A 14,349-nucleotide genomic window follows, 5' to 3' on the forward strand; every position below is an offset into this window, starting at 1 on the left:
AGTTTTCCTTCCCATTTTTTTATTAAGTATGTTTAAAAGCAACTTTTCTATTTTGGAATGGTGTGGGCTGTGATGTTCTGACCATAGTTCTGTTATTTTATTCTTTGTTTTAGTATGGTCAGGGCGTGAGTTGGGGTGGGCAGTCTATGTTTGTTTTTCTATGTTGGTTTTGTGTTCGGCCTGGTATGGTTCTCAATCAGAGGCAGGTGTTGTTAGTTGTCTCTGATTGAGAATCATACTTAGGTAGCCTGGGTTTCACTGTTAGTTTGTGGGTGTTTGTTTCCGTGTGTGAGTTTGGGCTACACGGTACTGTTTCGGTTTTGTAAATTCACGTCATCGTTTATTGTTTTGATTCAGTGTTCAGTGCTTTCTTTATTAAAATCATCATGAACACTTACCACGCTGCGCTTTGGTCCGATCCTTACTCCTCCTCAGATGAAGAGGACGATATCCGTTACAGAAAAACCCACCACAAGAGGGCCAAGTAGCGTGGTAACGGGCAGCAGCAGCAGCGGCCGAAAACACAAGACTCCTGGACTTGGGAGGAGATTTTGGACAGCAAGGGACCCTGGGCACAGGCAGGGGAATATCGCCGCCCTAAAGCAGAGCTGGAGGCAACGAAAGCGGAGAGGCGCCGGTATGAGGAGGCAGCATGGCAGCGTGGCTGGAAGCCCGAGAGGTAGCCCCAAAAATTTATTGGGGGGGGGGGGGGGGGGAGCGGGGGGGGGGCACGGGAAGTGTGGCTAAGTCAGGTAGGAGAGCTGAGCCAACTCCACGTGTTTACCGGCGAGCGAGAGGGACCGGGCAGGCACTGTGTTATGCGGTGGAGCGCACGGTGTCTCCGGTGCGTTTGCATAGCCCGGTGCGGTACATTCCAGCTCCTTGTAACGGCCGGACTAGAGTGGGCATAGAGCCAGGTGCCATGAAGCCGGCTCTACGCATCTGGTCTCCAGTGCGTCTCCTCGGGCCGGCGTACATGGCGTCAGCCCTCCGCTGGCAGCCCGCTGGCAGCCTCCGTCTTCTCACTACAGGTGCTCCTGCCTGTACAGCGCTGCCAGAGCCTTCCTCCTGCCCAGGGCTGTCAGAGTCTCCCATCTGTCCTGAGCCGCCAGAGTCTCCCGTCTGTCCTGAGCCACCAGAGTCTCCCGTCTGTCCTGGCCGCAAGAGCCGCCAGTCTGTCCTGAGCCGCCAGAGCCGCCAGTCTGTCCTGAGCCGCCAGAGCCGCCAGTCTGTCCTGAGCCCCAGGAGCCGCCAGAGCTGCCAGTCAGCCAGGAGCCGCTAGAGCCGCCAGTCAGCCAGGAGCCGCCAGCCAGGAGCCGCCAGAGCCGTCAGCCAGCCAGGAGCCGCCAGAGCCGTCAGCCAGCCATGAGCCACCAGAGCCGTCAGTCAGCCAGGAGCCGCCAGAGCCGTCAGCCAGCCAGGAGCCGCAGGAGCCGTCAGCCAGCCAGGAGCCGCCAGAGCCGTCAGTCAGCCAGAAGCCGCCAGAGCCGTCAGTCAGCCAGGAGCCGCCAGAGCCGTCAGTCAGCCAGGAGCCGCCAGAGCCGTCAGCCAGCCAGGAGCCGCCAGAGCCGTCAGTCAGCCAGGAGCCGCCAGAGCCGTCAGTCAGCCAGGTGATGCCAGAATCGCCCTTCACTCCGGCGCTGCCGGAGTCTCCCGCTTTTCCGGCGCTGCGGGACCCGTGGCGAGGGTCCCCAGTCCGAGGTCGGCGCCGAGGGTCGCCGCTCATAAGAGGCCAAGGAGGCGGTTGAGGAGGCGGACAAAAACTATGGTGAAGTGGGGTCCACGTCCCGCGCTAGAGCCGCCACCGCAGACAGACGCCCACCCAGACCCTCCCCTATAGAGCCAGGTGCCATGAAGCCGGCTCTACGCATCTGGTCTCCAGTGCGTCTCCTCGGGCCGGCGTACATGGCGTCAGCCCTCCGCTGGCAGCCCGCTGGCAGCCTCCGTCTTCTCCCTACAGGTGCTCCTGCCTGTACAGCGCTGCCAGAGCCTTCCTCCTGCCCAGGGCGGTCAGAGTCTCCCATCTGTCCTGAGCCGCCAGAGTCTCTCGTCTGTCCTGAGCCACCAGAGTCTCCCGTCTGTCCTGAGCCGCCAGAGTCTCCCGTCTGTCCTGAGCCGCAAGAGCCGCCAGTCTGTCCTGAGCCGCCAAAGCCGCCAGTCTGTCCTGAGCCGCCAGAGCCGCCAGTCTGTCCTGAGCCCCAGGAGCCGCCAGAGCTGCCAGTCAGCCAGGAGCCGCTAGAGCCGCCAGTCAGCCAGGAGCCGCCAGCCAGGAGCCGCCAGAGCCGTCAGCCAGCCAGGAGCCGCCAGAGCCGTCAGTCAGCCATGAGCCACCAGAGCCGTCAGTCAGCCAGGAGCCGCCAGAGCCGTCAGCCAGCCAGGAGCCGCAGGAGCCGTCAGCCAGCCAGGAGCCGCCAGAGCCGTCAGTCAGCCAGGAGCCGCCAGAGCCGTCAGTCAGCCAGGAGCCGCCAGAGCCGTCAGTCAGCCAGGAGCCGCCAGAGCCGTCAGCCAGCCAGGAGCCGCCAGAGCCGTCAGCCAGCCAGGACCCGCCAGAGCCGTCAGTCAGCCAGGAGCCGCCAAAGCCGTCAGTCAGCCAGGTGATGCCAGAATCGCCCTTCACTCCGGCGCTGCCGGAGTCTCCCGCTTTTCCGGCGCTGCGGGACCCGTGGCGAGGGTCCCCAGTCCGAGGTCGGCGGCGAGGTTCGCCGCTCATAAGAGGCCAAGGAGGCGGTTGAGGAGGCGGACAATAACTATGGTGAAGCGGGGTCCACGTCCCGCGCTAGAGCCGCCACCGCAGACAGACGCCCACCCAGACCCTCCCCTATAGGTTCAGGTTTTGCGGCCGGAGTCCGCACCTTTGGGGGGAGGGTACTGTCACGTTCTGACTATAGTTCTGTTATTTTATTATTTATTTTAGTATGGTCAGGGTGTGAGTTGGGGTGGGCAGTCTATGTTTGTTTTTCTATGTTGGTTTTTGTGCTCGGCCTGGTATGGTTCTCAATCAGAGGCAGGTATCGTTAGTTGTCTCTGATTGAGAATCATACTTAGGTAGCCTGGGTTTCACTGTTGGTTTGTGAGTGAACACTTACCACGCTGCGCTTTGGTCCGATCCTTACTCCTCCTCAGACGAAGAGGACGATATCTGGGCATTTACCAGCAACAGAATGGTGTGGCCGTATACCGGTCAATAAAAATTTGAATGTGAGTAGACCGCTGATTGGCCAGCTCATCCTCCTCAGGAATCAACAACATTATTCATCCTCCCTCCAGGGGTAGATGTAACATAGTAAATTTAAATCCGAAATGCTCCAATTGGTATGTTATGTTAGGTTTCGTATGGTATGTATTAATTTGAAGATGTCCATCATCCATTTCGTATGATATGTTACGAATTAAAATGTATATTATATGTTACTAATTGCAATTTGTACAGTATGTTACAAATTGCAATTCGTACAATATGTTACAAATTGCAATTCGTACAATATGTTACAAATTTGGTCAAATGCATTATGTTACAAATTCTAATTTGTTGTGGCTAAAATTAGCTAGGTGGCTAATGTTAGCTAGAATATGGGTTAAGGTTAGGTTTGGGAGTTAAGTTAAAGGGTTAAGGATAGGGTTATGGGAACAGTTAGCTAACATGCTAAGTAGTTGCAAAGTAGCTAAAAAGTAACAAGTAGTTGCAAAGTTACTAATTAGCTAAAATTGTCCGTGAGGAGATTCGAACACTCAACATTTGGGTTGCTAGACGTTCCCGTTATACGCTCACCCATCTACTCAACCAACCACTATATTTACTTTTGCCTTAAGTACCCCTCTGTCTTATGTAACCATACTAAACATATATTATACTAATTTGCGAGTGCCGGATTTACGTTTACTATGTTACTTCTAGTTTATGAGACCAGGCTGCGCCTGGAGGTTAAGTACAGAGCTGGCTGCGCTCTCTCTCTATCTGTCTGTTGGAGACCATTCAATAGAAAGCATCGAACTTGGATTCCTCTTATGCCACTGTAAATATCACATTTAAATACTGTATTTCTTTGTCGCACTGCTCTTTCTCGTCATACATTGATTTCTATCTACAGTCACCAGCCTACTTGCGTGCGCGCCTCTTTGGTAGGTCGAGAGAGAAAATAATCACTGCGCTCTGCAAACCGCAAAGCAAATGAGTTGGGGGAGAAGTTTTGAGTGAGTGGGAAAGCCGTGCTTGCTCCTTGGACTGCATACAATGAGGAAATTCTGAGGTGGCATTCTTCGTTCAGTTACGCTTCCTTTGGTTGTATGTAACTAATGGCTAGCTCATGAACCTGGATCCTCTTGCGTGGAATTCTGTTTTCACTTAGAACTCTGCTGCCTGGACAAATGCATACAAATGCATTTAGGAGCCCAACGGACAAGGAGTGGACACGTTTCTCCAACAGCAATAACGTGAGTAAGAAATAATAGCCTCGCAGAAAAATGCATAGCCTAATGTAGACGATTCGATTGTAAAATGCAGACAAACATAAATAGAAGTAATGCAACGGAAATGGATATGCAGCTTGAAAGTGCAATTTAACCAATTTTCCTTTACCAGACCTGTATACCTGTTCTGACAGGTCTGTGAAAGGAATCAGCGGAGCTTATTTAGCTTGTAGGCATTTTCCTTGAACCTATAGAGGACACTGATCAGCACCAGCCTTATTTTAGCAAGCAATTATATAAAGCAGAGATTGTAACTAGGTTGCCAAAAACGTGAAGCCAAAAAACTTAAACAAGCTGTTCGGCCGAATTGATCGTTTGTAATGGATGGTAGATTAATTAATTGGGTGTTAAATTCAGCATTGATCTTACGCGCTCGCGTACAACCAGCGGTCGTGGCTTTGACCTCTCCAACGGTCATGCTGCGCGCACAATTGATCTGCCAGCTAATCCTGTCAACCCGTTACTGGCTGCTTGAAGAACGAAAAGGGAAGTTCTCTCTTTTCTCCCTCTCTCTCCCATCATTCCGCCGCTACCCCTTATAGCAGAGTTTTTGTTCTTATTTTTTGGCATTTTGTCACGTAGGCTACACATAACTGTTCTGTAAAGTTTGGAGACTACGTTTTATTGCGCAACTTTGGAGGCTTTTACCAACAACCGGTCTAATCAAAAAGTTAGAACCGTCCTTGATGTTAACAAAACATAAGGAAATAATGCCTTGTTCAGCATAATAGCAAGAAAATAATGCTTTATTTCCAATTAATTGTCCATAACATCCAAAAACAGTGTATAACTGGAGGGCAGTCATCCAGTCGGAGTGAAATTCCTATTGTTTCGAATCAAAAACACTCCAGATAAGGAACACGGACTAAAATGGACAACTGTTCAGTTTCCAAAAACATAATAATTTATACTATTCTGTAGAACCTGTCCAGTACAGAATCAGATGACTGGCCGACAGACTGATGCGCAATTGACCACAGCGGTTGCTCTGATTGAAAATATACTCTATAGCAGTTATGCCTAAACATTCCAAATGTGTGTTGAATATTTACATCTAGGCATGTTGTTTATTTGCTGTTACATTTGGCTGGGACTATTGAGCCCGTATAGAAATCTACATGGAAACATAATAGCATTAAGACCACAGAGCAAAACTAAGCAAGAAACGTTGCCAAGCTGTCTTTATAAATATAGTACCAGTTAAAAGTTTGGACACACCTACTCATTCAACAGTTTTTCTTTCCTTTTTTTGTAGAATAATAGTGAAGACATCAAAACTATGAAATAACACATATGGAATCATGTAGTAACCAAAACGACAGCTTTGCACACGCTTGGCATTCTCTCAACCAGCTTCATGAGGTAGTCACCTGGAATGCTTTTCCAACAGTCTTGAAGGAGTTCCCACATATGCTGAGTACTTGTTGCCTGCCTTTCCTTCACTCTGCAGTCCAACTCATCCCAAACCATCTCATTTGGGTTGAGGTCAGGTGATTGTGGAGGACAGGTCATCTGATGCAGCACTCCATCACTCTCCTTCTTGGTCAAATAGCCCTTACACAGCCTGGAGGTGTGTTGGGTCATTGTCCTGTTGAAAAACAAATAATAGTCCCACTAAGCGCAAACCAGATGAGATGGCGTATCACTGCAGAATGCTGTGGTAGCCATGCTAGGTAAGTGCGCCTTGAATTCTAAATCAATCACAGAGAGTGTCACCAGCAAAGCACTCCCACACCATCCCACCTCCTCCTCCATGCTACACATGCAGAGATCATCTGTTCACCTACTCTGCGTATCATAAGGTTGGAACCAAAAATCTAAAATTTGGACCAAAGGACAGATTTTCACCTGTCTAATGTCCATTGATCGTGTTTCTTGGCCCAAGCAAGCCTCTTCTTCTTATTGGTGTCCTTTAGTAGTGGTTTCTTTGCAGTAAATCGACCATGAAGACCTGATTCACGCAGTCTCCTCTGAATAGTTGATGTTGAGATGTGCAGTTAATTGTCCATTTCTGAGGCTGGTAACTCTAATGAACTTATCCTCTGCAGCAGAGGTAACTCTGGATATTTTTTTCCTGTGGCAGTCCTCATGAGAGCCAGTTAAATCATAGTGCTTGATGGTTTTTGCGACTGCACTTGAAGAAACTTTCAAAGTTCTTGAAATGTTCCGCATTGACTGACCTTCATGTCTTAAAGTAATGATGGATTGTCATTTCTCTTTCCTTATTTGAGCTGTTTTTGCCTGTTTTTACCAAATATGACTATCTTTTGTATACCACCCTTACCTTGTCACAACACAACTGATTGGCTCAAACGCATTAAGAAGGAAAGAAATTCCACAAATGAACTTTTAAGACGGCACACCGGTTAAATTGAAATGCATTCCAGGTAACTACCTCATGAAGCTGGTTGAGAGAATGCCAAGTGTGTGTAAAGCTGTCATCAAGCCAAAGGGTGGCTCGTTGAAGCATCTCGAATATAACACTTACCTTGATCTGTTTAACACTTTATTGGTTACTACATGATTCCATATGTGTTATTTCATAGTTTTATAGCTTCACTATTATTCTACAATGTAGAAAATAGTACAAATAAAGAAAAACCCTTGAATGAGTAAGTGTGTCCCAACTTTTGACTGGTACTGTATATAACGAAACCCTATATGATGTAAAAGAGCAAAGCCAGTAGCCAGACACTCACCTTTTTTGGAAATGTCTTGTATGAGTAGGCTATTATTCATTAATCTATCCAAAAGTATGCATTGTGCGTATTCCACCTGGGACCATTATGGAGTAGACCAGGAAATGTAATAGATGTGTGTATATAACAGAAGATTTTCACTGAGAGGAGTTAGTGTATGCTTCACTGGTACAGTGACATGCAGTGAGAGCAGAGTGGTGGTTCCTGAGGAGAGTTTCTAGCTTGACAATCACTCACTGTTATGTGTGTGGTTGACTCTGAAGCCAGCCAGTGGTTTGTGTGCCTGGAATACTAGCCTAACTCTCTCATAGACTTGACAAAGGTCTTGAAAATTACACAGTTGCTACCGCTCTCTTGGAGGAAGATATAACCACCATTGAATATTAAGATTTTGTTATGGTCTATAGCCCGTTTTGGTATTGTCCTGGTTACGACTTCCATGTCTTGCCTGTTGTGAATACACGACACAGTTGTGGTGAATACCCTGCCATAAACGGCCACTACAGTGTCTGTGGTGAATACCCTGCCAAAGACGGCCACTAAACAGTGTCTGGGGTGAAAACCCTGCCATAAACGGCCACTACAGTGTCTGTGGTGTATACCCTGCCATAGACGACCACTAAACAGTACCTGTGGTGAATACCCTACCATAAACGACCACTACAGTGTCTGTGGTGAATACCCTACCATAGACGGCCATTACACAGTGTCTGTGGTGAATACCCTGTCCTAGACGGCCATTACACAGTGTCTGGGGTGAATACCCTGCCATAGATAGCCAATAAAAAGTGTCTGTGGTGAATACCCTGCCATAGACAGCCATTAGACAGTGTCTGTGGTGAATACCCTGCCATAAACGGCCACTTCAGTGTCTCTGGTGAATACCCTGCCATGGACGACCACTACACAGTGTCTGTGGTGAATACCCTGCCATGGACGACCACTACACAGTGTCTGTGGTGAATACCCTGCCATAGACGACCACTACAGAGTGTCTGTGGTGAATACCCTGCCATGGACGACCACTACACAGTGTCTGTGGTGAATACCCTGCCATAGACGGCCACTACACCATGTCTGTGGTGAATACCCTGCCATGGACGACCACTACACAGTGTCTGTGGTGAATACCCTGCCATGGACGACCACTACACAGTGTCTGTGGTGAATACCCTGCCATAGACGACCACTACAGAGTGTCTGTGGTGAATACCCTGCCATGGACGACCACTACACAGTGTCTGTGGTGAATACCCTGCCATAGACGACCACTACACAGTGGCTGTGGTGAATACCCTGCCATAGACGGCCACTACACAGTGTCTGTGGTGAATACCCTGCCATAGACGACCACTACACAGTGTCTGTGGTGAATACCCTGCCATAGACGGCCACTACACAGTGTCTGTGGTGAATACCCTGCCATGGACGACCACTACACAGTGTCTGTGGTGAATACCCTGCCATAGACGACCACTACAGAGTGTCTGTGGTGAATACCCTGCCATGGACGACCACTACACAGTGTCTGTGGTGAATACCCTGCCATAGACGACCACTACACAGTGGCTGTGGTGAATACCCTGCCATAGACGGCCACTACACAGTGTCTGTGGTGAATACCCTGCCATAGACGACCACTACACAGTGTCTGTGGTGAATACCCTGCCATGGACGACCACTACACAGTGTCTGTGGTGAATACCCTGCCATAGACGACCACTACACAGTGTCTGTGGTGAATACCCTGCCATAGACGGCCACTACACAGTGTCTGTGGTGAATACCCTGCCATAGACGACCACTACACAGTGTCTGTGGTGAATACCCTGCCATGGACGGCCACTACAGAGTGTCTGTGGTGAATACCCTGCCATAGACAACCACTACACAGTGTCTGTGGTGAATACCCTGCCATGGACGGCCACTACAGAGTGTCTGTGGTGAATACCCTGCCATGGACGGCCACTACACAGTGTCTGTGGTGGGAGAAGTGAAGTCTGAGTGTGAATGAATGGACCTGAGAAGGATCAAGTTACTTGCCTGGTTACCCAGACTCTTTGCTCCTGCCAAACGTTATGCCACACCCACAGACTTTAGTTTCTTCTCCGCAGTGATTCTGGATCTGAGTACCTCCCAGACTTTGTCTTGTACAACACCCCTCATTTTGACGACACCACAAACAACTTCAATGCCGGCAGTCTCAGACTGAAGTATGCAGAGAACGATAGAGCAGCGTAGGAATTCAGTTTGAATCGCAGGCATCTAAGTTACACCATGTGGGTCAGGTCATGTGAAACAACCTACACAGCGCTGAACCACTTTCAACATGACTCCTCTTTGGTAATCAGCCTCCTTCAAATGTGGCTGTGGATGGCTAATGTCTATCCCATTTGGTTGGAAAATACACTTTTAACATGAAGTTACACATATATAGCACCATGTAATAATGTTTTTTTGTTGTGTGTGTATAATAACATGTTACCACTACATAGTAAGTACAAGATAATAACTCAACTGACTTTGCCAATTTTTCTGTCTTCAATTCATGTACGTCATCTGTAGTACTGTATGTAGCTGAGTGATAACATCCTGGTTACCAAAACAGAGGTCAAGTCAGTAGCTACCTGGTATAAAGGCAGGCAGCTTAATGTAAAATTATCCCTTGTTGGGTGATAAGTGTCTGGTAGGATTTTTGGCCTGTCTGTGTGAGTGAGTGTGTGTGTTTAGCTCTCCCCACATCTGCAGTGTACCCTGCGACAGGAAAAGGGCAAACCAATAAAGCCGGCTGGAAGTTTACTCACAGCCCTTTGTCTGCTAGTTGTCTTGTGGGCTAAGTCAATCTTTACATTTGTGTGCAATGAACTCTTGACTCTGTGACCAATTCTGAGTGTTGACAAGCTGTAGTGGTACTACTTAGCTTACCCTTTGTATTGGAACCACACAGAGACCGATGCCTGGTTTACAATAATAGGGCTGAACTGAAATGAACTGTGCTGGCTTTTTACATTGTCCTTTGCATCATGGTTCCAGCAAATACGGTGGATGCGTAACCAGGCCAGCCCAGTATAGCTCAGCTTGGTTTGGCTCAGCTTGTCCCAATAAGGTGAAGCAGGCAATAGTGGAATAGCAATGTGTGATAGAATAATGAGCCTCGGGACATGGAAAGTGTTTATCTGCTAGCTCAAGTGCTGATGGCTATTTGGATCTGATTTATCAATCCAATGCCTATGTAATGAAGTCATAATCTGGATACAGGTGTTAGAGGTGGGAGGTTGCCAAGAGGAACAGCAATTGGACCCAGATCAATAACTCATTCATGTTGGAGAACGATGTTGGCGGTTTGACACTCAGAGAGGAACATGCAGAAACAGAACACAGATATTACTGAGGAACTCGCACATTCATTTCTCATTTATCTCTTATTAATTTCATTCAGAGAATTTCTGAACGCTTATTAGCATATAGCTAGCTAGTCAAGGAATGTAGCCTACCCTGGTGTTATGCTCACATGGTTGGCTACTTTCACTGTCTTGGATGTTTTGACATACAAGTGGAAATACAAGTCCCAGTCTCAGCGATAAAACCCAATCTCCCCTTTCCCTTGTGTTGTATGTTAGATTAGTAACTACCTCTACTCTGCTCTACTCTATGTTGACATCTGAACAGAGCTACTGAGCAGAGAGACAAACCCTATAGCTGCCAAAGTGTCAGTCGTGTTTATTATAGAGGATGCATCTCAGGCCACAGGTCCATAAAATGCTTCCAGGTCTGACTGAAAAATATGTTGTTGTTTTGCTAGTTCACATGGTCTGTGTCTTGCTTTGTTATTATGTGTTAATGATGGACAGTAATCTTTGTGCCCTTTGTGTTTATTCTGCATGATTTAGATGTACTGTCCATATACCAAAGGTTTAGCTTTGTGTCGTTGTATTTAGGGTAGTATTTCCCCATGATCTATCAATGCCTTTCCTTGTGTTGTAGGACAATATTTAGTCAAAGACGTGTTCGTTGTACAAGGGCCATTGGGTTGAACATATTCACACCGGAGTTGAGTTCAGTATAGCTTATGGGAGGAAACATGTTGTTGGAGTTGTTATGTTGCAACTAATTGATTCGCTAAGTGGCTTGCCAATTAGCCATGTAAATAATAACACTGTACTGTAAATGTAGCTGCTAACGAAATCACACTCTGGCAGTTGTCATAAAAAAGTATAAAGTTAGGAAAATTGCCTCCCTTTCCTTATGGAGATTATAAACAAGTGTTAAGTGGATTTTGTCATGTTTGCCAAGTGAAAAGTACTCTATGCTTCCACTCTGCAGTTGTCAGCATGCTTCAGCTCGGCTGGCATACTCCCTTAAAAGACATTCTCTTGAAAAACTAGAAAAATCTGTCAGTAGTACTGTTTGTCCATTTTGAGACTCCATAGCCAGAATACACTTCCGCAAAATAGTCAGAATGAATAAGATAACTCAAGAAATCTGTCTTTAATTTTGACATTTTTGAAGAGGAGATATTAGTCGTGCAATTTTACATCTAACTATGTTTGTTGCAGTATTTCTCAATGAACTATGCATGAAAACGAGTCATCTGTCGTTGAATGACAACAAAGACTTTACTGAAGAATCCCAACTATTGACCTATCACGGGTGAAGGGGCGTAGACTTCGGCTACAGACTTCTGCTTGCATTAAGAAAAAAATGTGTGTCCTCGAACAACTCCCAAAAAATTACCGAAGTCCAAAACGAACTAAAACATCACAAAATGTTGTCATAATATATGCACGGACTCTTCAGAACTGTTTCTGGTGGGAAGAAAGCTGACGCCAAGGTGGGAAGAATGCTGATGCCAAGGTGGGAAGAATGCTGACGCCAAGGTGGGAAGAATGCTGATGCCAAGGTGGGAAGAATGCTGATGCCAAGGTGGGAAGAATGCTGATGCCAAGATGGGAAGAATGCTGATGCAAAGGTGGGAAGAAAGCTGATGCCAAGGTGGGAAGAATGCTGACGCCAAGGTGGGTCGCTCGACAACATCCGCTGAAATTGCAGAGCGCCAAATTCTAATGACAGAAATAGTAATAATAAACATTCATGAAAATACAAGCGTTTATTCATCAGTAAAAGCTTAACTTCTTGTTAATCCAGCCGCTTTGTCAGATTTCAAAAAGGCTTTATGGCGAAAGGATACCATGCGATTATCTGAGGACAGCGCCCCGCTTAAAAAAGCATACAAACATTTTCCAACCAAACAGAGGAGTCACGAAAGTCAGAAATAGCGATAACATTAATCACTTACCTTTGAAGATATTCATCTGATTGCAATCACAAGGGTCCAAGCTACACAATAAATGGTAATTTTGTTCAATAAAGTCTCTCTTTATATCCCAAAAACTCTGTTTTGTTGGCACGTTTTGTTCAGTAATCCACTGGCTCAAAGGCAGTCAAAACATGCAGATGAATACATCCTAATAGTACCGGTAAAGTTTGTCGAAACATGTCAAATGATGTTTAGAATTAATCCTCAGGTTGTCAATTATCTAAATAATCAATAATATTTCAACCGGACAATAGTGTATTCAATAGAAAGGAAAAACAACAAAGAGTGCGCACACGGTCATGTGCGTAAACCAGTACTGCATGATTCTATAGTCCACTTACCAAAGGGTCTCATTCTTCTTCATTTTTCAGAAAACAAGCCTGAAACCATGTCTAAAGAATGTTGACATCTAGTGGAAGCCATAGGAACTGCAATCTGGGTCCTAACCCCTTATATGGTCAATAGGCTTTCAATGGAAAACCACTCACATCAAAAAAATCCCACTTTCTGGATGGATTTTCCTCAGGTTTTCACCAGCCATATCAGTTATGTTATACTCACAGACATTATGTTAACAGTTTATGCATGTACATATCCTAGCTTCTGGGTCTGAGTAACCGGCAGTTTACTTTGGACACGCTTGTCATCCAAACCTCAAAATACTGCCCCCTTGGCTGAAGAGGTAGCGCCTGAAATGGCTCCCTATTCCATATATAGTCCACTAATACCTGTGGCCCCTGGTCAAAGAAAGTGCACTATATAGGGCATAGGTTCCCATTTTGGAAGCCTATTCAGGGTGCAAATGGAGACCTTTCTGTGTCCTGGACACTGGACAGACTCTGCAGCAGATTATTTATAGTCTTGACATGGCACTCACTCCTCACATAGTGGCATTTCCCTGGGTCAACACAGCAGTGTTTGGGGAGCTTTGTTCTGCTTTCAGCAGTCGTTCCCATAAACCACTGGGATAGAAGGCATCAGGCATGTCTGTCTGAGTGTCTTCTTGTCACAGAGACAGGGATTTACCTCTAAATTGTATACGGAAATCCAGGGTTGATGTTAATTCCATTTAAATTCATTCAGTTCAGTTTACTTCTTGAATTTAAATTGAATTGACCCCCAGGCACCCTCCAAGCTTTTAGTAGTTTAAACACTCAACCTGGTCCATGCCATATTTAATTAAACTGGCAAAACAATTAAGGCAAATTCTCACAATTCCCACTATGCGACACATTGTGTTGTCTGTAGTGAACCCAGAAGCCAGGTCTGTTTTGGAGCCAGGGAGCTGGGTGTATGAGGCTTTAAATAGCCCTACCGGAGGCTGAGACAGAGACAAGGCTGTCAGAATCTACCTCGCATTGCCATTGGCTCTCTAAATGTGGATTTAAGTGTTATAAACAGTATATAGTCCACTTTTCCATGCGTAAACCCACCAAGATTTGAAGCTGAACCAGCTACTCTACTAAGGCCTTATAAATGACAGTTTTATCCTCCTACATATGAATCATTGTATTCATATAGCGTATATGTTTTCCCCTTCCTGGAGTGTGGGGGGGTATATGTCTGTATTTCCAGCTTTGGAATCTCACACCAGTATCTCGATGGGGAGCAGGTGTTCCTTCTTGTTCCCTCTCACCCCTCTCCCTCTCTCTCTCTCTCTCTCTCTCTCTCCCCCCTCTCTCTCTCTCTCTCTCTCTCTCTCTCTAACCCCTCTCTCTGTCTGTCTCTGTCTCTTTTTCTCCTTCTCTCTCTCTCTCTCTCTCTCTCTCTCTCTCTCTCTCTCTCTCTCTCTGGAAAAAAACAACATGTCTGCCTCCGTCTGTCACTCTATCTAACAACCAGGGCCACACACAAGCTGCTAAACCC

General features: G+C 46.6%; 1 protein-coding gene across 1 annotated transcript in view; it reads left to right on the top strand.

The window, feature by feature from the left end:
• Positions 1 to 3,951: 3,951 nt before the first annotated feature.
• col24a1 (collagen type XXIV alpha 1 chain) overlaps positions 3,952 to 14,349 on the top strand; it is a 265,549-nt gene continuing 255,151 nt past the window's right edge. The window contains exon 1 of the mRNA XM_031785672.1: positions 3,952 to 4,431. Within this exon, the coding sequence (XP_031641532.1) occupies positions 4,376 to 4,431 (56 nt within the window). The 5' untranslated portion in view covers positions 3,952 to 4,375. The remainder of the gene's footprint in view (positions 4,432 to 14,349) is intronic.

This window comes from Oncorhynchus kisutch, linkage group LG13 (genome assembly GCF_002021735.2).
Source record: "Oncorhynchus kisutch isolate 150728-3 linkage group LG13, Okis_V2, whole genome shotgun sequence".
In the NCBI taxonomy this organism is placed as follows: Eukaryota; Metazoa; Chordata; class Actinopteri; order Salmoniformes; family Salmonidae; genus Oncorhynchus; species Oncorhynchus kisutch.